Raw genomic sequence first — 25,067 nt, 5'->3', positions numbered from 1 at the left:
CCTCCCCCTCCCCACCCTATCTCCACTGGAAAGATGAGCTGACATCCAATTAACTTCATATAATTTCTCTTAAAAAAAAAGGGAAGCTGGTCACCTATTTCTAAAACTGAAATGTATTTTAAAACAGAAAACTATTTCTACAGAATCCTCTAGATTCATGGCACTTACCCATGCAGTCTCTCAGGGGATCTTTAGAACCACCTGTTGACATAGCAGGGTAGGTATTATTACCTCCGTTTTAGAGAAAAGGAAACTGAGGTTCAAATGACTTCCCTAGTCTCTGAAGACACTGACGGGCTGGTTCTGGAGTCAGGGCTTAGGCTGTAAGGACTCCTGTTCTTTCCACGTTGACAGCACACACTGCTGCCCACACTTCAGAGCCAGGACAACTACCTCAGGAGCTCAGAGAAGCAGGTACAGCCTACATTCCATCACAGCCCTTCTCCAGAACAAAAGCCTTTAACGTTTACAATTTGCATAGCTCTTTTCAAACGCAGAAGAGAACCATCATTCTACTTGTGGAAGTTGGAAGGGGTTCTGAGGTGGCATAATTCAGTTCTTTCCCTGTATGTTATCAGCACTTGATAACACTCATTCAGACAGTGTAAGTCCACAGGGTTTCCACGGGCAGTGAAAAAGTGATCACTAGAGCGTACACTAATATTTTTAAATGATGTATTTTGTACACATATCTCCTTTTCTATGATTTTAAAGAACTTACCGAACTGGACTGCTTTCATTTTTGTTGAGTAGATGACTAAATCCTGGGGATAGGTTTTCTTTAGGGGATCGCTTTGGACTGTAAGCCACAGTCACTGGTGTTAACATAATCTCTCGTTTTGCTGTGGAAGAAAAGGAAGAGAAACTGTTGGTGCCCTTCTGTGTAAGTACAAGCTATGCTGGCAGAGCAGAGCCTCTCTTCCAGCAGTCTCCTCTAGCTTCAAAAGGAATAAACTTTCAATGCACAACATCTTGAGAAGATGAGTGTAGAAAACATAAAATCAAAACAGAGGTAGCCTCTGTTAACGCTTTATCAGGCCACGTAGTTTCAACACTCAGACACAAAACTGGTTTTTCAGGATTTTAGAAGCCGACTGGAAGTAAGAGGGAGACACCAGTCCGATAGTGGACATTCCTATAACTTGGTACAGAAATCTCCTCAGCTGCTATAAAAGAAGAAAATTCAACTCTTACACTTTAAAATCTGACCAGTAAGCTGGCTAAAGAAAAGGGCGACCAACACTAAGAGAATGTCAATTACTTGGAACAAAAGAGATCTCTTCTCAGACAAGCTGAGATTATTGGTGTGAGTAAATGTTTAGTGTGATCTCTACGATCTCAAACTCGAAGGTGGCATTTGAAAAAAATGTTACTTAGACACACACACACACATACACAAAATCTCATTAATAAGCTGAGAATTTCTTCACAGTGTCTGTGTGAACAATGTTTAGGGCCTTCGTCTCAGAATGCTCTTCAATAGCTGAGACACACACACAAGACACAGTACAACGTGACAGCCCGTGCAGAGCCCAGAGCCCAGAGCCCAGCTCTGGGCCTCAATCACAGGTACCGCTGACCCCTACTTGGAGTGTTTGATTTCCGGTTTGAAGGTGGTAAAGATGAGGATCTCTGAGAGGCAGAAGAATGTAATCGCTTTGGTCTTTGCTGGGCACATTTCTCCAGGGATCGACTGGCACCGACTGCTGTTTCCATTGGTCGACAGTTCACTAATTCTGCAAGTGACAAATTTGGAATGAAACAATCACACAGACAGAACAAACCAGACTGCAGCTGTGTCTTGATCAGCAGATGGCACAGCAAGCAAAGTCTTTCACTCAGCTTCCATTCTGCTCTGAGCACTTCTCAATACTCAGGTGACAGCAAGGTCTAGCGAATGAATGCGTCATGTGAGAATGAGCGAAAATGCCTGATGCAGCGCAAGGTAGGGGCGACAATGAATTCATCCTGGCTCTCTATGTACCACTGGCATTCAAAGTGGTTGCTCAAGAAAGTTTATTTTTCGGGAGGGAGGGAGCACGTTCTAAAATAGATTGTGGTAATGATTGTACAGTTCTTTGATATGATTGAACGATTTAATGAATGAATTATATGATATGTGGCTTAGGTACCAATAAAAATGTAAAGAAAATAAACTATTAACCAAAAAAAGTAAAATAAATAAAATTTTAAAATAAAAAGAAAGAAAGAAGGAGTGTATTTTGGAAATATCATGTCAGAGATGTCACGACAAGGATGCTGAGGTGGTTACTGGGCTTGACCTGACCAAGGTGAGCACAGCAGGCGAGGAAGGAGAGACCTGTGCACTGCTGATCTACGCCTGTACACTAGGAGTGGCTCATGCTCTTGCCCTACAAGATGCTCAGTAATCACAAAAGGGAAGGAGGAATGGGAGAGGACACCTCTCACTTCATGAACACCAAGCACGTTCCTAACTCTCGTGTTCTCCAATGGCTTTAACAAACCGACATTCGTCATCTCCAGTGGGCACCAGCTCTAGAGGAAGGTGCTCTCTATGCCGGCCCTGGGGGAAAGGCCTCAGCTCTCTTCTGCTTTTGCTCCTGTTCTTTATGTAGTCTGCCATCAATCTCTGCCTCCTTTCCTAACTCGTGTGTGTGTGTGTGTGTGTGTGTGTGTGTGTCCGTGCCTGCGTGAGTGTGTGTGCGTGCAAGAAAAACCAGTACTTAAAATCCTGAAAACAGCATATATATACCTTTTTAATATTCATAACAGATGATTTACTCTGCTCTGTCAAAAGGTACATGTCATGCCATTCCTAGGATAAATCATTAACTAGGAGATTCACAGTCACCTGTGAAATGGGGCTAAAGTGACAGCAGACAAACTAAACTTTGCATTTCATTACCTGAGAAATTAAATTTGAGGAAGATGCATGAGTGGGGCAGAGAATGGCTCTATCTGCATCTCTTTCTCAAACTGAAGTAGAGTAAAACTTACTATTTGGAGCATCCTCTTTCTCAGTCTGGGTGCCCCAGGTTTTGAACATTTTTGCCCCATCCAGTTCTTTCAGAGCTTTCACAATGGGTGAGTCTGAAGCCTCCTTCTGCTTTTTCATCAGTACACTGGCTGGTGAATCCCCAGGTGGAGAATCTTGTTCCAGAGGAGAGTAGTACCTTAAATGATAATTGGCAGATATGTGAGTTGACGGGGGTTGTGAAGGGAACAAAGGTGACAGAGCACCGATTACCACGTCTCATAGAGACTATGTGCCCTGGACAAGGCAAACATAAAATACAGGCTGCACGAAGGAGACTGGTACCTTGAACCTACCCTGGGGTATGGCACAACACAGTACGCACAGAAATGTCCCACCTGCACAGAACCTAGAATGGTGTTAACGGATGGGGTTGTCGGGGTCTGGGGTGGGCAGATGGCTATCTGGTCTTAACTATGAGCCCAGAATTGGTGACCTACCACTGTAGGTGCTAAGAAAACCATGGGGTAACTGTACAGCCTGCGGTAGCAAAGTATCTTTAAAGCATCACGCTTTCAAAGGGAACTAAAAAGCAGGTTCCCCAAATTAAAGCATTAAAGAAACACAGGGTTGGTTCTTTTATTTTATTTTTTAATTTTTTTTATTAGACCTGCAGGAACCCCTGGGAGTTTTTAAACTGCAGCAACTGATAGCAGGGGAGGAAGAATGTAGGCCTTGAATTGCAAAGTCTACGGACACAACGTGGAAGGACCTGTTGCTGTGAGCCATTGTGTCCTTCACGACCCACATCCAGCCCACGCCCAAGAGAAGAAGATACTGCCAATCCCATGCCAACCTCAGCATCCACCGAGACAAGCTGGCAGAGAAGTGGGGGGTGAAAGATGGAGGGGGAACCAAAAGAGGATGGAGGAGCAAACCCACTAGCGGTACCAAGAAGAACCATTTCAACCCTTCAACCATTGCTCTCCGTTGGGTCGGAACCAGGCCCTTTGAGCCTTGCAGCATGCATGGTTCTGACCCCCGTGGGGATGCCCTGAATTTCTTCATATCTGCTTACCTTGGGTCCAGTGATGGCTCTAGGAACCAGGGAGGGATTGGAGGTCCACAGACGTCCGTTTATCCAGCTAAGCTCTCTTGGGGGCAAGTTGGTTGGTTCTTTTATAACACAGATCAAAACACCACCACCAAACTCACTACAGTCTAGTGGATTTCGACTCGTAGCACCCCTTAGATCAGTTAGCATTCCCGAGACTGGAGATCTTTACAGGAGCAGACAGGCACATTTTTATCCCATGGTGCTTCTGGTGGTATGCACCACCAACCTTTCAGTGGGCAGGCCCCATTCTCACATCTGATCTTGAATGCATCAGTCTTACCCAGGAATGCAGGCCTCCTCCCGCCGGCTGCCCGCCTGGCTCCTCTCCTGAGTGTCAAGAGGCTGGCCAGTGAAGATGGAGTACTCAGCTCCCGGCAGCAGCCACTTGCGCCTGCTGACATCAGACACTGACAGCGTGCTGTCAGGAGAAGAAAGATTGGCGTTTCGTGTTAGACAAACACATGCATAAAACCACCTACTCTAGAGCACCGCGTACGCAGTCCCCAAACCAAATTCACTACTACTACACTTTACAGAGGGTTTCCAAAGCTATACTCTTTACGGAAGCAAAATGCTCCATCTTTCTCCCACAGAGCACCAACATTTTGGTTGGCAGCCAAGCCGACTTTGGAACCAGTCTCCTGTTTGTTCCCCATCCCCCTCCTGTCCACGCTCACACGCCACCCTCATGAGAGATAGAGCTAGCCCTCAATCTCCCCCCACTTAAGAGGCTGGTGTCCCAAGAGCATGGCCTGTCAGAAGATGGCCAGGGAGGACCACGGGAACCAGGGCTTCCCTGGCTGTCAATCTTTGTGGACGCAGATCTTCAGGTCTTTTCTCCTATGGAGCCACTGGTGGGTTCTGTCACCTTGGCGATTAGCAGCAGAGCGGTTAAGCTGTGCCACCAAGGCACCTTGGGTAATAATGCCCCAAACCAGGAAACCACAACTACCAAGCCCACTGCCATGGAGCTGATCTTGACTCATCGAGCGCTCTTAAGAGTCTGACGAGGCCACTCCTTACAAAGGCAGACAGCCCCACTGCTCTCCCCTGGGTCTGAACGGCCGACCTGGCAGGGAGCAGCCCAACACCCAGGCCACAGTGCCTCTGGGGCTCCTTGGACTATTACTCACTTGTGAGCAGCCAATTCCCATCCCCGCTCACCTTCTGTCACATTTGATGGGTAGCAGACATCTCGGCCTGGCCAAGCCCCATGTGCCCCACTTCGTGAGGGCAGTCAGCGTCCCCTTATGGAACGATCACTGCTACTTCCAGTGGACACCTAGCACTGGCTAGCTACAGCTTTTCTCCAATCCAAGAGCTGAGCTAATTTCCAATCCAGCCCTCTCTACTCCCCGCACAGCTCCCACCATCACTGTCAGCTACGCCAAAGAGAAACCAGGAATCAGGAGACGGCTGTCTTCCTTGATCTGGCCAGACAACCAAGCTTCCGATCTATTTTCACTGCCAGTCCCTCTTTTCCTACATTTAAACATTGGTATTTCAAACAACCTTACGTTTAAGAAGAAGGCGAGAATGAAAAAGTACCCCTCCCAGGCACTGTCATTTCAACAAGTGCTAGCATCCGACGTTGGCTTTCTTTACAGGGCACAGAGTCGGAGAGTGTTGCTACGAGGGTTCCAGTGCACGCAAGCAAAGCTGTGTGCTCCTACACGCCTCTGAGACCAGTGCATGCTGCACACTAGTGCTCTCAGGGACACATGTGGTTAGGTGCATGCAAACAAAGGCTTCCAAGGGGATCTAAGCACAGAGATCAGTTTAGGTTATGATTAAATACAAATAAAAAGAAGGTTATGATCACTAATTTGGGTGACTTACAAGGAGTCATCTTGAGAAAAATTTTTTTTTTTTAATTTAAGACACAGGACAATCATCGTGGCTTTTAAGAATAAGGTTTAAGAAAACTGAAAACTCCATTGGTGGAAAAAAAAGATCCAGGAAAGTTGTGCCAAGCATTGTTTTTTCTAGCACTTTTTTAGTAATAGCTTTTTACTTACCCACATACCAACATACAATATCAAGGTAATTATCTCAGAGAAAGAAAAAAAAACTAATTTTGAAAAATAAACCCAGAAAAGTCCATACAGCTTAATAAATACTCATTTTCATTAATCTTCCCATTAAGATGAGGATACCATTTCTGGATCTATTCTAGCCCAATCTCGTCATGTGCACAGAGAGGAAAACGAGCTCCAGAAACAAGGGTCTGATGGCCTGACGTGACACAGAGGAAAGACGGGACCCAATAAACCTCAGACTGCCTGACTCTCATTCTGAGTTTATCAGTTCCCCATTTTGGCAAATGTTTCTAAAGAAGAGTTTTGACAATTTCCGGCAACCAGAGTTTATTACATATTCAAGTTCTGTTATGATGTTCACCTCTAATTTTCTTAGAATTCAGACAGCTGAACTACTTAGTTCAAAGCAAGGGGGTACCGCTTTCTAGGGTGATCACGATCAGGTGGGGGGACTTACTTGGCACGTGAGGGTCTTGTGTGACGAAGGCTTAACATGTTCTCATGCTCTACTTGCTTGATCTGGGCTTCCAACTTTGAAATGGTTCTGTTCAAAGACAGTAATATCAGTTATGCTCGACTCAACATATTTCAAATATAATTATAAACAATTGATTTAATAGACAACCCCCCTTAGAAAAGAGAGGAGAGGACGAATGAGTTGTCTGTAAACAAAGCTTGCTCAGTGTTAAGTGTCATCATGAAACTTTAAAAAGCTGAGCAAAGTTAGGGAGAAAAAATAGCAAAGAAAATACAGTCCTTAAGATATGACAAAATAATAATTTATAAATTATCAAGGGTTTATGAGGGAGTGGGGAGCGAAGAAGAAGGGGAAATAATGAGGAGCCGATGCCAGGGGCTTAGGTGGCTAGCAAATGTCCTCAGAATGAGGGCAATGAATGTACAAATGTGCTTTATACAATTGATGTATGTATGGATTGTGATGAGTTGTATGAACCCCTAATAAAATGATTAAAAAGAAGAAGAAAATAAAATACAGTCCTTAAACCCTACAAAGGAGCATTTCAAATGAATGGACTAAAATATAGCTAAGGCAAAACAGGTAAATTTGACCAGATCAAAACCTACAGTGGATAAATTAAGTAATTGTGGTAGTTACATAACTGGTGTCAATTGGGCACTTGAGAGGATTAAGAGTGAAGGGGTAGAGTCTAGTCCGTCAATCAGATCGTAGCCAATGAGACCTCTGTGTGAGCCTGGCCTTCCCTGAGAAGTCTGGGAACTCCTGTCTTCCTCCTTGGAGGTGGAAGACTCTATCTCTCTCCTCACTCTTCTGACGACGCTCTACAGACAAGACACAAGATTGACTCCCTGTGGGGGAAAGACCAGCCCTCCACAACTAATCACGGGTTCAATAGGCACAATTGTATGGTTGAGATATATATAAAGATTATAATAAAGTCATAGAGAGAATGAGAGATAAAAAGGACATTGGAATAAAGGAGTCAGACACATTTCATTGTAGCATTCTCACCTCAGCCCTGCTCTGTGGTCCACTGGAGATGGGAGAGACACAAGAGGGCAGGAGGAGGGGGAGGGGGAGGTGGGCAAGGGGAAAGGGAACAGGGAAGCAAGGACATAGGGAGAAAGGATGGGGGAGTGGAGAGAGACCAAGAGGGATCTTTACTGTTAACCCAGGCTTATATACCTTTGAGGGCACATGCAAGGCCCCTAATTACAGGTAAAGACGTACATCACAGGAAGGGGTTGCACTATAGGTTGTACAGCAATTAGAAGGGAACAATCTAGGGATATATACACAGTAAGAAGAGGAGGGATGGGGGGTGTACATGTGACAAGAAGGGCAGCTCCTAGATTCAGGATGGCAGCCTCATTTTAGATGTCACTGAGCAGGTTTGACCTGTTCTCTGGATCTCCATAGAAACCATTATCAGTAGTGTGTAAACCCCACCTACAGGGACCAGACTAATGGTCTCAAGCCTTTAGGGAGAAGTAGCCCATTGTCCTTAACAGCAGGGAGCAGGCCCTACCTGTGGTGGGCTCAGACAGTTGTCTGGCAACTGAATGCTTTCAGGAAGGATGTCTCTAAGCATCTAGCCTCCCACCATGTGCTGGCAAACAGCATCTAATGTTTGGCCTATCTTTAGGGGAGACAAAGCTGAGAAAGTCTCTTTATAATCCCACAATTCCCCTTTTTGTTTTACATATAAAATTTAAGAGTCACATGGGCAATAAGGTTATTTTCTATACATTGAAAGCTTCAAAGGTAAAATTTAATGATCAGGTTCATATAGCCCAAAATTCAAGCTTATGGCAAATATTTTGAATCCAGGCACTGGGGATAAACTCCCCCCCTAAGGCCATCCGCTATTGGAGGAAACTATAAGAGGGATTAGATACCGCGGCGGGAAGAACCAGAGCCAATGGGAATGCCTGCTTCTATAGGGAGACAGAATCAACCATTTGCTTACTTTAAGGCAGCACAGCTTAAAGGGGAGAAACTGTGGAAATGATAGACTATCGCAGAAAAATGTACTCAGACTGTATCTCCAACTGTTGGAGTAGTGGTCTTCCTGCCATGGAACACTAGTCTTCCAGATTCCCTCTGTACCAGTCAGGGAATAAGTCCCAGTTTTATTTCCCTCAGTGCTAGTATCCCACAACTCCCTGTGTGACATCTCTGAGGAGAAGGCACATGGACCCACCCTATGCAACCAGAACCATGGACCTGGAGAAGCCACGTAGAGACCCCTGCCAGCATTGAGCTGCTTACAGCACCACTGGATCCAAAGACTTTCTACCCACTGGCCTGTGATCATCCGACATTCGGCGTCACTGCATGTGTTTTGTGAGTCTGAAGAGGACCTTTATAGTTAACAGACATATGGGTTAATATCAGACTTAGGGGCTGGGACTGCACTGGGTTGGGATGCTTTTTCTTTTTTAATCATTTTATCACAATCCATCCGTCCATCCATTGTGTCAAGCACATTTGTACATGGGTTGCCATCATCATTCTCAAAACGTTTGCTTTCTACTTGAGCCCTTGGTATCAGCTCCTCATTCTTCCCTCTCCCTCCCTGCCCCCTTTCCCTCATGAACCCATGGTAATATATAAATTAGTATTTTGTCATATCTTACACTGTCTGATGTCTCCTTTCATTTACTTTTCTGTGGACCAACCCCCTGGAAGAGGTTATATGTAGATCCTTGTATTCGGTTCTGGGATGCTTTCTTAATGTATAATTACCCTTTATATTAAACTCTCTCGTACACATGAGTATCCGTGGATTTGTTTCTTTAGTCTACCCAGACTAATACAGTAATCAAGTCATGATTTTAACAGGTTTAATTTGACTATGTATGTAGCCATGCAAATAAAATACAAGGAATCTTCAAAAAGTCTGGAAAAATGGAATTAAAAGATAGTAGAATCGGTCCATGAACGTTTTAAAGCTCCTTCCCATGTGATAGGCACTCCTTTCACAAAAGAGAAAGGAAGCAGGTTTCACTTTCAATAGTAGAGCTACTAGAAAGACTTCCCTGCTTCTTTAAAAATATGCACAGGAAAAAAAAATGCACAAGATCCCACTAATTTACTGCATGTCCAGAATAAAAACCAATTTCCAATTTGCTACCGCAATGTAGCTGCTCTAGCCAATTATTTGTTCTAATAATACCTTAGCATCCTTTCCCTTCTTTCACACTTGGAGTAAGCTATCAGAGCAACTTTGAAGCTTATATCGCCCCCACCCACATTGTGTGGGTCAGGGTTGGGGGCTGTTTCCACACAGAATAACACCATGGAAAAGGGCACAGCTGTGAGAAAGGAGACGGCATTCCTGTTCCCCGACGGGAGCTCCTCCAGGTCAGGGGCACCACTTACACCCAAATACAAATGCAGAAACATGCTCTTGAGCCACTTATTTGGAAAACACTTCATTAGTTGCCACAGAGGCCATTTATCATGCATTCATCAGTGGCTGGTTTTGATTCAGTGAATCACTCCTCCGGTCTCCAATCAAGATCTTCAGACAGGGGGCGACCGCAAAGATGGGGAGCATAGAAATAGCTTAGTGAAGGAGACTCTCTGAAAAGCCTTTCTGGTTTACTGGTTGCATGTCATTTAGACTCTACGGTAGCTGCAAGAACACACATGGGGGGGGGGGGGAGGACTGCACATCTCTGAGATAAAACCACCACTACTTTCTAATCACTTCCAAATCTGCTTTGACAAATTTCAGGTATGTTTCCATGTCAGGAAGAGAGTAAGGCCAGAACTGAAATGGGTTAACCCCCCACCCCAAGAGGGACACCTTTCTTTTCATCACTCTCCAGACAGACTCACGTTTACGAGGTTAAAGAAGAACCAGAGGTGTTGCTTATCAGTGAGCTATAATACATTTTACCTTTTCAAATCAGAAATCTGAGTGTGTGCATCCAGCAATTTGTTCTCGGTTGTATTTAACGTATCCTGGGAAGGAATATAAAAAAAAATTCAGGTCACTGAAGATAAATCTTCTGATGTACTGTTTTTATTCTAGAAGGCACTTAAAAAGCAGAAAACAACAACTCTTCTCGAGCTGAATTAGCTAACTGTTCAGAAAGTTGTGCAGATACTTTGGCAAGCGATGCACCAAGCACAGAAGCCACTCCAGATCTTTCCAGGGAAGCAATGAGAAGCAAAAGCTGGGCTACTCAAACAGCCCTGTGCCAGCGCCCCATAGCAACAGGCACGTCCCATTAAGCTTTCTTGAGTAGAAACAAGCCAGCATAAAAATGGACATACGAACCACACATGTGACTAGAGCCTACATAGAATGATTAAAAAAGATGAACGTCTCTGCAGTACTGAGATTTCATGTACAATCTAGTTGCTCCCCAAACCCCAAATTTCTTGGCTGCCTGATTGTGGAAGCCCTGTCACTAAACCTCAATGTCCACAATCCGGAATATTATAAAATGCAATGACCTGCCCCACTTGCAGGGTAGGACAGGGTTTCACTGAGTTCAAACACATGCTCCACGTACAGAGCTTTGCTAAAGAGCCCAAACATACTAGGCCAACGCAAATATATAACCCCACAAAAATGGGGTGCTTTGACAATCAAGCTTTACATTTAAATAAGATTAAATAGCTATTTGCATCTGCATACTGTCTTGACCACTTCTCTGTAATTTTATCTCAATTCACTCACCTTGAATGCAGCATTCAGTAGTTATTTGTTACCTGAAGCTAACCCGCGTGAGTTACACGGGGCAGGTACTTTAAGACAAGGATGCCGACACAGAATGGTTTTGTAAATGGTCTAGTTCACATAGCTGGACGAGGGTGAAGGAGGAGGAGCGTCAGATCTCTTAGTCTCCAACCCAGGGCTCTGGCCCCAACATGACAATCAGACAAGAGTGGTCAAGCATTACCTTCACTCTCTCGTGCTCCTTCCCAAGGGACTCATACTCTCCTAAAAGCTAGAAGGGAAAACAAAGAATCACATCTCAGTATTAAACACTGCGATGCCCATGGAAGAGCAGTGTGCAAAACGACTGCCCGGACTCTACAAACAGTCACAAGACAGAGACACATTAAGAAACGGGCCCAGACGGAGGCACAGGGGATCCAGGGTGGACGATACCTTCAGGACCAGGGGTGTGAGGGGCGATGCTGGGAGAGTGGAGGGTGAGTGGGTTGGAAAGGGGGAACTGATTACACGGATCCACATGTGACCTCCTCCCTGGGAGAGGGACAGCAGAGAAGGGGGGGAAGGGAGACTCCGGATAGGGCAAGATATGACAAAATAACGATGTATAAATTACCAAGGGCACATGAGGGAGGGGGGAGCGGGGAGGGAGGGAAAAAAAAGAGGACCTGATGCAAAGGGCTTAAGTGGAGAGCAAATGCTTTGAGAATGATTGGGGCAGGGAGTGTATGGATGTGCTTTATACAATTGATGTATGTATATGTATGGATTGTGATAAGAGTTGTATGAGCCCCTAATAAAATGTAAAAAAAAAAAAGAAACGGACCCAGAAACGATGATGGCAGCACATATGTGCGAATGTGCTTAACACATGGATGAATGTATGGATTGCGATAAGAGATATGAGCCTCCAATGAAAGTATTTAATAAAAATTTTAAAAAGAAATGGACCCAGATTACAGTCACTAGAGACATGACCTGATGATAAGGCCTGGGTTTGGACTGGCTCTTGGATGGGGAGAAAAACAATGTACAGTGAGGGTACCATGGAGACATGGGAACAGGTGGAACATGGGATGGCATCCCTGCTGTATTTCAATCACAGCACTGTGGTTAGGCACTAGGAGGGAGCATGCACTCAGAAATTCGTGGTAAAGTGAGGTCTGATGCCTACATCTTTCACATGGCTCAAAAAAACCCAAAAGTGTGTTTGTGTGTGTGTGTGCACTTAATGGGCACACCTCGTTTTGCTGGGCCTCACAGATACTGCATTTCTGACACAAAGGTTGTGTGTGGCAAGCCTGCTTCTACTGGTGCCATTTTCCCAAAAGTCTATATATATGCTCTGATTGTGATTCTAGGTCATAATTTAGGCTTTAAAACAAGACCTCAAACTTCTCCGTCATGCTATTGCAGACTGACTAGACCACAGTGCAGTGTCAGCATGACCTTTATTTCAGAAACCTCATAACCTGTGTGGCTCCCTGTACTGGCAGATCCCTTTACTACTTGGTCCTGGGACCGAGCCTACCAGGCCTCTGAGACAACCCTGCAATACAGGGACTTTTCTACAAGGCTGTTTGTGGGGAAAAATCCCATTGTCTTTTAGCTCAAGTTTCTAAGAACTGTGTGACGTCCCCTCATGTACACATATAAATCAAGATACAGAAAATGTATGTATATACAAATACATATTAAAAGAGAAAGACAAGGCAAATATAAAATTGTTAACAACTGGTGATCCTAGGTACAGAAAATATTACTTTCTTGGCTATTTTCACTACTCTTATGTAATCTGGATTCATTTCAAAATAAAAATAGTTGATGAAGAAAAACAAGCGGCCATCTAGCTGAGAAGCAACAAAGTCCACATGGAAGAAGCACACCAGCCTGTGCAATCACGAGGTATAGAAGGGATCAGGTATCAGGCATCAAAGAATAAAAAATCATATCATTGTGAATGAGGGGGAGTGCAGCAGAGTGGTGACCCAAAGCCCATCTGTAGTTTACTGGACATCCCCTTATAGAAGGGTCCTGGGGAGAAGACGAGCCAATCAAGATACAGTGTAGCAACGATGAAACATACAACTTTCCTCTAGTTCTTTGATGCTTTCTACCCCCCACTATCATGATCCCAATTCTACCTTACAAATCCGGCTAGACCAGAGGATGTACAACCTCTGGATCTACATCACAAGGATCTACATATATAAGCCCCTTCCTGGGGGGCCGACAACAGAAAGGTGGGTGAAGGGAGACATCGGACAGTTTAAGACATGACAAAATAATAATTTATAAATTATCAATGGTTCATGATTTTTAAAAAAAAGTTTATCATCTATCAATACCCTTGAAGTAATCAGTATTTTAAAATACAAAAATGTTTACACCTGTTGCTTAACCCATCTACAGTATGTATATATATATATATATATATATATATATATATATATGTGTGTGTGTGTGTGTGTGTGTATATACATATACACACACACATATAAAATCAATTTATTGGGGGCTCCTACACCTCTTATCACAATCCATCCATACATCCATTGTCTCAAGCACATTTGTGCATTTGTTGCCATCATCATTCTCAAAACATTTTCTTTCTACTTGAGCCCTTGGTATCAGTTCCTTTTTTCCCTTCCCTCCCCCATCCTTCCTCCCTCACGAACCCTTGATAAATTTATAAATTATTATTATTTTGTCAATGTCTTACACTGTCCAACGTCTCCCTTCACCCACTTTTCTGTTGTCCGTCCCACAGGGAGGGGGTTATATGTAGATCATTGTGATCAGTTCCCCCTTTCTATACCACCTTATCCTTACCCTCCTGGTATCACTACTCTCATTATTGGTCCTGAGGGGTTTATCTGTGGTGGATTCCCTGTGTTTCCAGTTCTTATCTGTACCAGTGTAAACGTTCTGGTCTAGCCAGATTTGTAAGGTAGAATTGGGTTCATGATAGTGGAGGCGGGGGCAGGGGGTGAGGGATGGGGTGGTGGTGAAAGGAAGCATCAAAGAACTTCAAGAAAGCTGTATGTTTCATTGGTGCTGTACTGCAACCTGACTGGCTCAACTTACAGAGTAGATATACTCTGACAAATGTGTAAAATAATTAAGTAATATTAAAAATATATTTGGAGTATTTCTGTTTAAAAATAACACATTTTTAAGGGATGGAGAAAATGAGGAGCTCAAGTAGAAAGCAAATGCTTTGAGGATGATGGCAACCAATGTCCAAATGTGCTTGACACAATGGATGGATGTATGGATTGTGAAAAGAGTTGTATGAGCCCCCAATAAATGATTTAAAAAAACAAGCACATCATAACTCGATTTTCTCCTAATCCTGAGATCCCGTTGCACAAGAGGCAAGGCTTCAGTGAAAGTGGAAGACTTCAATGAAGTTTTAGAAGACAGAAAGGAAAAATATGGTCGCTTAGCCTTGGTTGTGTACCAAGTTACATGTTGATGAGGTTGCTAACCACAAAGCCAGCAGTTCAAATCCACCAGTCACTCCTGAGAAAAAAAGATGAAGCTTGCTAATCCCATAAAGATTTACACTTCCGGAACCGTAGGAAGCAGTTCTATTCTATTTCATAAGGTCGCTCTTAGTCAGCATTGACTTCATGGCAGTGGGTAAGATAAGAAAGGCCTCAAGTACCTGAATGAAGGAATGCTTGGGGGACGGAGGCTACTACCTTTATTGGAGAGTCAAGAACTCTGAAGAAACCAAGCCCAGTGGCAGCCAAGATTCAGGGCAGAGCTGGCACTAAGGGAGCCGCTGGACCCTGTTCTCATCATTCCACACAGCAGTGGATTGTCCAGCCAGGAGAAACAAAATGTAACTTGAGAAATCCAAGTAAAATTGGTGTGGGGGGGGGGGAAATCAGGGACATCCAAGGAACAGTGTGGGAGCGATCCCTCTGACTTCCTGCCTCAAGGTTAGCATCCACTGACTAGATCGGTAGGGTATATATTTGCAGCTACAGCAAAGTAATCAATCTGAAAGAAAACCTTTAAAAGGTCTTAATAGCTTGTAGGAGTGGAGTAATGAAATAAACTACTCTTAACCTACCATGTTATTAGGCTATCAATTGTTACTCACGTCTTGAAACATTTTGTTTTCTTGCTTTAACCTGGCTTCTTTATCATCTGAAAGCTTGTAGGCATTCTCAAAGGCTTCTTCTAAGTCCTGCAGTCTAGATTTTAGCCGAATGATGGTACTGTCCTTTTCTTTATTACTTGTTCTCATTTCCTCAATCCGCTCCTGCAAAATTTTGGAGGCACTGCTGGCTGCACTGAAGCGTTCTTTTAAATCAGCCTATAAAATGAAAGCAGGGACAATTAGGTATTGGGTATTTTATGAGAAGAAAAGCTGTCTTGACAATAGCTAATAAATTATGAGTAAATTAAAGTATAAAAGAAAACAAAACAAAGCATATAAATAGAAGATTTTGTTCTATCAAGGAGTAGAGTCTCTGGAAGGGAGGACACTTTAGAATAATGGGCAGAGTTGAACTACTCCATAGGGTTTTTCCAAGACTGTAAAATCATTAACAATAGCAGATGACATTTTCCCCCGGGACTGACTGGTGGGTTTAAACCAGTAATCTGGCCCAATGATTAATCCACCAACAGGGCCTCCCCTTCATAGGTTAATAGTGCCATAAAATGATGGCAGAGCACAGACAGAAGCTAAGTGTGAGGCACTATAATTCACGGTGGTGCGGAGAGAGTAGCTGCAGACCATTTAAACAGCACAACTCCTGGAGAATCACTTCTGAGGTCACAGCTGGAGTATGCTGTCCAGCATTCTCACACTCAGGATAACATCCGACCATATTCCTTCACGTACAATCACATCTGATAATATTGACTTTTAACACTCAGATTCTGTATGCCCACTAAGAGCTAGGGCCCAAGACTACCAGGAAGTGGAAGACTACCAGGGCAAACAACAGTCCCTGACCACACTGAAGCTTACCGTTTATGAGGGGATGAGGACAACTGAAAACGAGGCAACAAGAAAACACCCTACAGAAAGAAACAGACATCTTCCACCAAAACCTTGCTGATGACACTTGCTGCAGAAGGATAAACACTGGATAGCAAATGAACACAGAGGTTTCTTTCACTGTCTTGAGCTCTCGTAAGACTGTGGCTTAGGGCGCTCAGAAACCCCAGGATGGGTGCTGTTAGTCAAAAGCCGTGGCAGTGGGTTTACACGTTTATCCACTGCTAGCTACATAACCCCAAACTGAAAACATGGAATCTGAATATACAGACTTTCTCAGCAACTTTATCCAAATGCCTACTAGCTGGAACATGGAACAGAACTCAGTCTATCCAAACAATGGGGTATTTATTATTTGGATATAACTAACTGCTACAAAGAAATGAACTGCGTCTACTTATGCAAGTGGACACAGGCAGACACAAAAGGCCAGAGCCTGTCTGAGTCCACTCAGAGGAAATGCCCAGAAGGGGTTAATCCACAAAGACTGCAGATTTGTGACTGCCATGGGCTAAGGGAGGAGTGACGGCTAACAGGTCCAGGGTTACTTTTGGGGTGAAGAAATGGCCTGGAATTAGATAGAGGGGATGGCTGCACAATACTGTGAATACACAGAAGACCCATGGAACTGTTATACTTTCAAGGACACACACATATATACATACACACACACACACACACACACACATATATATATATATATCCTGAAACTTGTCCCTTTAAATATTTATATTGTACCCAACACAAAATAAAGAGTAAACTCTGTCATGAGATGCCAACAGCACTCACAATATAAACTGCCTTAGCAAAAAGACATCGACAGGCAGGAATGCCGTACCCCATGTTATCAAACCAGGCACTTGTCTCCAAAGCAGTCAGCCACTAGAGCCTCAACGAGTACTCACCGCTTCTATTCCCAGCAGGCTGTTCTTATTCTCCAGTGTTCTCATGCGGCTCGTGGCTTCATTCAGGGCACTGTCTAACTGGCCACATCTGAAAACCAGAGAGCAAAACTAAACAGTGAAGGATAAAAGTTCTTCCCTTAAAAAAGAAAAAAACATCACATCCATCCAACACATTCTTTAATACAAAGCATCCAACACATTCTCCAATGTCCACTGAGACTCAGGATGCCATTTTATACAATACAGACCAGTGAACAAAAGCAACATAGAATTTAGAGGAAAAATTAGGTTTCAAAACAATCACATGGCCAGATTCCCCAAGAATAAAGGGGGTAAATAAATCTATATGCAAGGGAGTTTCAACAAGTTGGTAGACAGTGGGATTAAAAGATAATGGAATCTTTTCCACCAATTTTTTACTTTGTCTTCCTTTCCCCTATCCATCAGAGTCTGCCTATTCTGCTGTGAAAACCATTTTTCTTGATTTTTCCCCCTTTACAGTAGTGGTCTCCTAGAGTATTTGTCACTATTGGACAAATAACTTGCCTGAGCATATCTTCTTCCAAATTCATCCAGGTCACGGAGTGTATGACATACGTACAACTGCATATGGCACATCTCTAAAGAAGTGATGAAACTGCCCAAGAATGCTTTGAATCCCCTTGGGATACATCCTGATAGATGCATAAAGGCTTTTAGAAAGAGGTGCAAATACTTTGCTACTAAAACTAGCTAGAGCATCTAATTGAGTAAATGGCTCTATCTAAAAGAGGTGGGAAGCCATCACTAACGTGAAGCCACTCCCAGTCCTTTGTGCTTCTGAGACCTGGAGTGAGCTCACTGCCTGTACAGGTTCATGACGCCCCGCTCAGGACATGCACTCCTCCTAACGTTGTATGCGTCTGGGTATTACACAATACCTGCAGTACGCTATCAGTCCCAGACCAATCAAGGAGTCCCTAGAGCTAGGTGACATTACCCTCCATACACAAAACTGTGCAACCCTTTCATTATTTTGCCCACCTAAAACAAACCACCACCCTGAAGTCACTAGTGTATGATGGGGGCTTCAAAAAGTTCATGGAAAAATGGAATTCAAAGATGTCATCTTTTCCACAATTTTTTGAGGCCCCTCATATTATACATGGTTGGTTCAAGTCCTTGTTAACATAATTTCTTAGCCAAGCATCACTCTGTGTTAAAAGGTGCTGGTATTCTAGTGTCTGACCATCATGATATGTACTATAAACAGGCTGGAGAAACGTCAGATTTACAGTTCCAAGTGAACTTATACCTGTCTATAAGAATCTGATTGGCTCTCTTCCACTCTTCAACTGCAGAATGCTCCTTTCCTTCCAGTTTCTGTTTCAAGCTACTTATTTCTGATTCATAGTAAGCTCGAAGGTCTGCTATGTGTCGCGAGTGCTTTTCTTTCAGGTTCTGCCTCATCCTGTCGGCGAGAGGAAAACACATCTGAGGAAGACAAGGCCTGCCACTGCATCTCTTGAAAGCATACCAAGAACACGATCATTCTCAAAGGCAAAAATATAGCCATGTGTCCCATGCGCACCCACAGAAAGCAGCACACATTAATTCGCAGTAAGTTGACAACTAATAAAAATTTCATAAAGTAACAAATTAACTATTTTTATAGTCCATTATTTAAAATGCTGCGTACCTCCCTTTTAAAAGATTATGCACACAACTACAGCTCAATATAAATCATTTTCTTCACTAAAACATATGTAAATAGAAAATCTATGAACATTACAAGCTATTCACTGAAATACATACTTAGACAATATCACAGGATCTTCCAAGGAAGTCAATGAAATGCATTCTGGGACACTGTTGGCTGTACCTGGAAGCTGGGACTGACTGACTGAGGCTGATGCTACCATGACAGGACTCTCCTCATCTACGGTGCTGACTGAGACGTCATTGCTAGCAATGGTATACACTGAAGGGAATGTGGAACTCGTCCTACTTTCATTTTGGAATGCATGACTTTTCCAAGAGTCCACTGGGGAAGTTTTCGTGTCTGAAGGGTACTTTGGGAACCCCGATAACTGGGATGCGATATTGCTTGCTTGTGAAAACGAGTCTATGTCAGAGTGGCTACAAACACTTGGCTCTAGGACAGAGTCTGGTGAGAAGGAAATTCGGTCATCCAGCACGTTCACAAAGCCATGTGGCGGAATCCCTGACATCTGCTGATTTGGCTTCATGTGTAGCGTTGGGTCTAGAGTCAGTACCTGGAAAGAAGTCAGAGCACAGTAAGATTTCTCTCCTCGTACTCAGTAGTCTTTGTTTTCAACAAGGAGGCTTTAGGTCTCCAAGAGGGAAGGAAGATGCTCAAAATAAAAGGTTAGAACCATGACTTTCGTTTCTACTTGGCAGAAAGCTGATAACTTTACCTCAGGTGGATGGCTTGAAGTGGAAGCAGAGGTGAGATTCCTCTCAGGTAAATGCTGGCTTTCCCTTTGTTTTTTATGATAAATATCCTTCAGTGATGGCAGCTTCATCTCATTGCTAGTGTTAGACTTAAAGATATGAAATAATAATAAAATTATTATTTCAATGAGATTATCAGCGATGAAAACAAGCTTACTGATACCAAGCTCAGCATTCTTTTAAAAAAATGTAAGAATTCAGACGGTCAGATTTATAATATAAACTTGGAAGCTATTCTGTCTTGAGTCTCCAACACTGTGGGATGACCTGTATTACTTAGCAACCTACAAACACTTCTAAAGGAGGAAGCCCTTGGTAATCCTCCACTCAAAGTAAGAACCTCGCTGTGAGGGAAGAACAGATTTCACAATCAAACAAACACTCTAGGCTAATTTTGTGACTCAGAGGGACAGGTATCCAAAAAAAAAAAAAATGGAGACCTTTGTCTGTGTAGCAAGGCCAATTAAGAGTTCAGTATAGATTTTCTTAAAATCATTTTACTGGGGGCTCGTACAGTTCTTATCATAATCCATACATCCATCCATTGTCTCAAGCACATTTGTACATCTGTTGCCCTCATCATTCTCAAAACATTTGCTTTCTACTTGAGCCCTTGATTATCAGCTCCTCATTCCCATCCCATGAACCCTTGATTATTTATAAACTATTATTATTTTGTCATGTCTTACACTGTCTGACGTCTCCCTTCACCCACTTTTCTGTTGTCCATTCCCCAGGGAGGAGGTCGTATGTAGATCCTAGTAATTGGTTGCCCCTTTCTACCCCACCCTCTATCCACATTCCCGGTATCACCACTTTCGTTTTTGTTTTGACTTAAAAAACATAAAATTTTATTTTAGTAGCAAAGTGGGAGTCATAGTGGTAGGGTTAGAAACGTTCCATCACATGGTTGAAGCTCTCCTCCTTAGTTCTTTTTTTATTAAACCATTTTATTAGGTGCTCATACAACTCATCACAATCCACACATACATCAATTGTGTAAAACACATTTGTACATTCATTGCCCTCATCATTCTCACAACATTTGCTCTCCACGTAAGCCCCTGGCTCCTCATTTTTTCTCCTCCCTCCACGCTCTCCTCTCCCTCATGAACCCTTGATATTTTATAAATTATTATTTTGTCATATCTTGCCTTGTCCGACATCTCCCTTCACCCACTTTTCTGTTGTCCATCACCCAGGGAGGTGGCCAGATGTAGATCCTTGTAATCGGTTACCCCTTTCCAACCCATTCCCCTCTACCCTCCCAATATCATCACTCTCACCACTGGTCCTGAAGGGATCATCTGCCCTGGATTCCCTGTGTTTCCAGTTCCTATCTGCACCAGTGTACATCCTCTGGTCTAGCCAGACTTGCAAGGGAGAATTGGGATCATAAAGGGGAGGGGGGAGCATTTATGAACTAGAAGAAAGTTGTATGTTTCATCGTTGCTACATTGCACCCTGGCTAGTCAGTATAGAATTTTTAAAGAAATGCCTACTAACCAAAAAAAAAAAACCAAAAACCCCAAAATGTGCTATGATAAAAACCTGTGCTTAATTCTAAAATCTTTTTCTGAAAGCTTTAAAAGTATACGTATTCCAAGTGGTAAGAAAGTACTATCTCAGTCTCACTGGTAAGACTTAATTTTCCTGGTAGAATATAAAACAAGAAATTTAAAAATTGACAGCAACTTAGAGACAACAAAATACAGTATTTATTAACTGATATGCAAAGTCAAGGCACAAATACTGCCAACTTTGTCATACAAGGCCTACTAAACCTTCTTCGGGTCTAGCACGATCTTACTTCCCCTGCACTCTGGTCTCTTCTTGTTGATCTGTCTCTCTTTTTGTGTGCCTTTGCTGAAGCATGGAGCGCTGGCTTCTTTCACTTTCTGGGACTCTGATAACTGCACTGGTGTCCCCACTGCCCCATCCATGTATCTTCCTCGACTAGTGTACCTGCCTCTCCCCTAAAAAGAGATGAAGTCCAATACCTGTGAATGTGCTTGCCAATATGACCAAGTTAAAATGAGGGGCTTTGGAGACGCCGACGGACACAAGAGCGTCAAGTGAAGATGAAGACAGGGCCTGGAATTATGCTGCTACGAGCCAAGGCTGTGAGAAATGGAAGACCACCACTAGAATCGGCAGGAGACAGGGAGGGACTCCTCGCTACACGTTTTAGAAAAAGCCTGGTCTGCCCACCCCTGGATTTTAGAAAAACTCTACTTCTGTCACCTGCTTTGTGACATGACACTATGTTAACGAAGCTCCGGGGAACCACGGCACTCCCAGCCTGTCCTGTCTTCACATCACCAGATCATGAGAGAGGTTAGATACGTGCATCTGTCAGATTAGACACGCTGGCTGGTTTGCTCTACTCTCAAGTGAACACAGACTTTTATACTTACCCGCTCCCTAACTCAGTCTGTGGAGAACATACTATGATGGAAAGCCCACGCCAGGTCTGAGACAAAGGGAAGCACCAGGAGCTGTGGACCCACAGCAGCTGGCACAAAACCACCTGGCTCAATCCTTACAAAACACTGAGCAGGTAGTTTCAACTCCATTTTTAAGTAACTTTCCTAAGACTGCAAACCTAACAAATGACAGAGACAAAATTTGAAGCAAGGGAATTATGATTCTAAAAGCCCATGCTTTTTCTACTATATGAAAGTGCTTCAAAAAGTTTTTGGAAAAATAGAATGAAACGCTAAATGGAATCTGAAGCCCTTCTTAAGGGATGAAAATTACATGTATAAGGAGATGGAGTATCTAATGGCAATTGTGCAACACGCACACACACGCACACACACACAATTAGATTCTAAATTACCTGGCTTGGAGAAATCTCCGTGGAGGAGGAGGGGACAAAGGTCTTCTCTGGGTTCTTAGGCAGGGCTCGATACATGTCTTTCTCTTCCAGTTTCCAGTAAGTTAGGCCTAGCATGCACAAATATGCACAACAGGAGAGAGGGGGGTGGTAGAGAACACATACACTTTCTGAATTTGCCTGAGTAAAATTAAATTTGGGCAATGTCTCGGTTTCGGCTCTCTGGTTACAGCAAGTTGAGTCATGATGGAAAAATGATTCGTAGAAATGCTCTCCCACTTACAGCCCCAACTTAAGGATCTAGATATTTCAAAACAAAGAATACTAAAAGCCAAGATGAAATGGTTCAGTTTGAATGCTAAAATATATTTAGAAAAGTCTTTAATAACTACTACAGACTGAAAAAATTCAAAATCCATGAACAGAATTCAGTAACTCAAATGTCCGATAAAATATTTAATAAACAAATTTTAAAAAACATTTAATAAACTACTGTGCCAGGCTGAGTGGGGTGGGGGAGAATCTCAATAGTCCATAAACTGGGGCATCTACACAGCACAGCAGAAGGGGAGAAGCCCTCTAAGGGTAAAGGGGCTGTCTGCGGCACAGGGAAGGGCGGCAGGGTGGTCAGGGTGGGCTCGGTGGAGGGAGTTGGCCATGAGCGAGGGCATCCTCACAGAGCACTCCATGCAGAGGGACCAGACAATGCAGAGCCTCCCCTATTGGGTATGCCTGAGCCTCCCTTTTGAGGGGAGAGAGGGGATGAGAGAGATGCAGAGGTAGAGGTCGACTGGTACATAGAAGGCGAGGTCACAGAAGTCCCACTGGCCTCTGAGGAAACCCGCAGGTTTTCAGCATGAGTCCCAGGATCTGACCTCTCTGACAAACGCACCCCTGGGCTACTATGTGGAGGAAACTGCAGGCCCCTGGGAAAGCAGGGAGGTTGGTGAGGAACTCACCTGTTGTAGGTGACAGAGAGGATGGTGTATTTAGTAAGGTGAGGGCAATGGAGATGATAAAGAGGTTGGATTCTAGAAATATAGAAGGTAAAGCTTCTTTCTGTCACATGCTAAAGAGGTGGATGTAGGGTATTTAAATATAAGGTCAATATCTAAAACCTTTAAGATTAGAATGAGACTACACTGAAGCATAGACAAAGAACACCTCTCAAACCGAAACCCATTGCCACTGAGTGGGTTTCCAGCTCACGGTGACCCTGTAGGACAGAATAGAACTGCCCGACAAGATTTCCAAAGCTGTCTAGCTTTATGCAAGCAAACTGCCTCATCTTTCTCCCTCAGAGGAGCTGGCAGATCTGAATCACTAACTTTTAGGTATGCAGTGGAGTGCTTTAAACACTGCATCACTAAGTCCCTCGGCTGCCTCCAAAAGTCTTTGAACCTGCTAATCCCTTGTGGAGCACCTGAGAGTAGTCTGATTATTATTTTTAAAATAATTCCCAAAGTGTTTCTTCTCTTTTAAGGAACTTGGAACAAAAACTAAGACGAAGAAATGGTACATAACAACACATTTAGGGAAGCTGCTTATACACAGTACGTGATTTCTCATCTGACAACGAGTAACTCAAGGTAGGAAAATAAGCTCTTGATGGGAGCGGGGGGATAGACGAAGTACTATACCTGTTCCTGATTCAGATATCCAAGAACTGGGACTTTCATCTGGCTTGTTGAGGTAAAACGCATGAGGCTGTGGGGCAGTCATGAAATCAGACTACAAAGAAGAAAAATTATGACAGTTGAAAATCATGAGACCCAAGGAATGGGGTCAGTGAGCAAAGTCAGGCATTGAGGACCCTTCAGAGGTCTATGAGGGAGGAGGCCTGGCTTTCTCCAGAGTTACAGAAATGGAAAATAAACAATGCACAATGAAGGGTTTTCTTTCTCTGCTTAGGAAAGAGCCCTCGTTCAAGCCCGCAGTGGTCACACAGTCAGCGGTTGGAACCCCCAGTGCCTGTGGGAGACAGCTGCGGCAGTCTGCTTCCACAGAGAACACTGCCTTGGAAACCCTATGGGCAGCTGCCCTATGCTGCCCTGCATCGGAGTCAGCTCCAGGACAGTGGCTCACAGGGGGAGTCAGGTTACGAAAGTAAGTTTGGTTCTCAGGAACTGGATGGAGAGAAGCGTGGGTAGGACTGTTTAGTAGGTTCAGAAGTTTGTCATTTACCCATGTTTCCCAAAAGAAGTCTGAGGTACCCAGAACTAACGTGGTTCAGTATAAAAACTACTGTAACTCTAACAAATAACTGATTATATACATTACTAACAGACACCCATATTAACTAAAACTAATCTGAAAACCATTAACATCCATCACTAGTCTGTCTCATACACAAGGAACTGGTTACAAAGTGCTAGCTTATCACCAACTACAACAATGGTCGGAGAGACTGTTTCCTCTGACTTTTCCAGGAGAAATCTTTTGTTTACAAACAGGGATGTTCGAAAAGCCTGTTTCTAGCAGAATTTTTCCTACCAGTCCCACCATCATCCAACTTTTTGCTCCTGATGAAAGTATCTAAGCTGATACGATTTACTAA

General features: G+C 43.5%; 1 protein-coding gene across 2 annotated transcripts in view; it reads right to left on the bottom strand.

The window, feature by feature from the left end:
* Positions 1 to 25,067, bottom strand: part of MPHOSPH9 (M-phase phosphoprotein 9) — a 50,895-nt gene that overhangs the window by 6,143 nt on the left and 19,685 nt on the right. For both annotated transcript variants that reach the window (XM_075533602.1, XM_075533603.1), the window contains exons 7-20: positions 24,151 to 24,241; positions 22,514 to 22,620; positions 19,635 to 19,760; positions 19,012 to 19,472; positions 18,512 to 18,667; positions 17,218 to 17,305; positions 15,404 to 15,619; positions 11,513 to 11,560; positions 10,501 to 10,565; positions 6,570 to 6,656; positions 4,354 to 4,491; positions 2,980 to 3,155; positions 1,587 to 1,736; positions 722 to 842 (exon numbers count right to left, since the gene is read on the bottom strand). In XM_075533602.1, the coding sequence (XP_075389717.1) occupies positions 722 to 842; positions 1,587 to 1,736; positions 2,980 to 3,155; positions 4,354 to 4,491; positions 6,570 to 6,656; positions 10,501 to 10,565; positions 11,513 to 11,560; positions 15,404 to 15,619; positions 17,218 to 17,305; positions 18,512 to 18,667; positions 19,012 to 19,472; positions 19,635 to 19,760; positions 22,514 to 22,620; positions 24,151 to 24,241 (2,030 nt within the window). The remainder of the gene's footprint in view (positions 1 to 721; positions 843 to 1,586; positions 1,737 to 2,979; positions 3,156 to 4,353; positions 4,492 to 6,569; positions 6,657 to 10,500; positions 10,566 to 11,512; positions 11,561 to 15,403; positions 15,620 to 17,217; positions 17,306 to 18,511; positions 18,668 to 19,011; positions 19,473 to 19,634; positions 19,761 to 22,513; positions 22,621 to 24,150; positions 24,242 to 25,067) is intronic.

This window comes from Tenrec ecaudatus, chromosome 16 (assembly GCF_050624435.1).
Source record: "Tenrec ecaudatus isolate mTenEca1 chromosome 16, mTenEca1.hap1, whole genome shotgun sequence".
NCBI lineage: Eukaryota > Metazoa > Chordata > Mammalia > Afrosoricida > Tenrecidae > Tenrec > Tenrec ecaudatus.
This window is presented reverse-complemented; position numbering and strand designations above follow the sequence as displayed.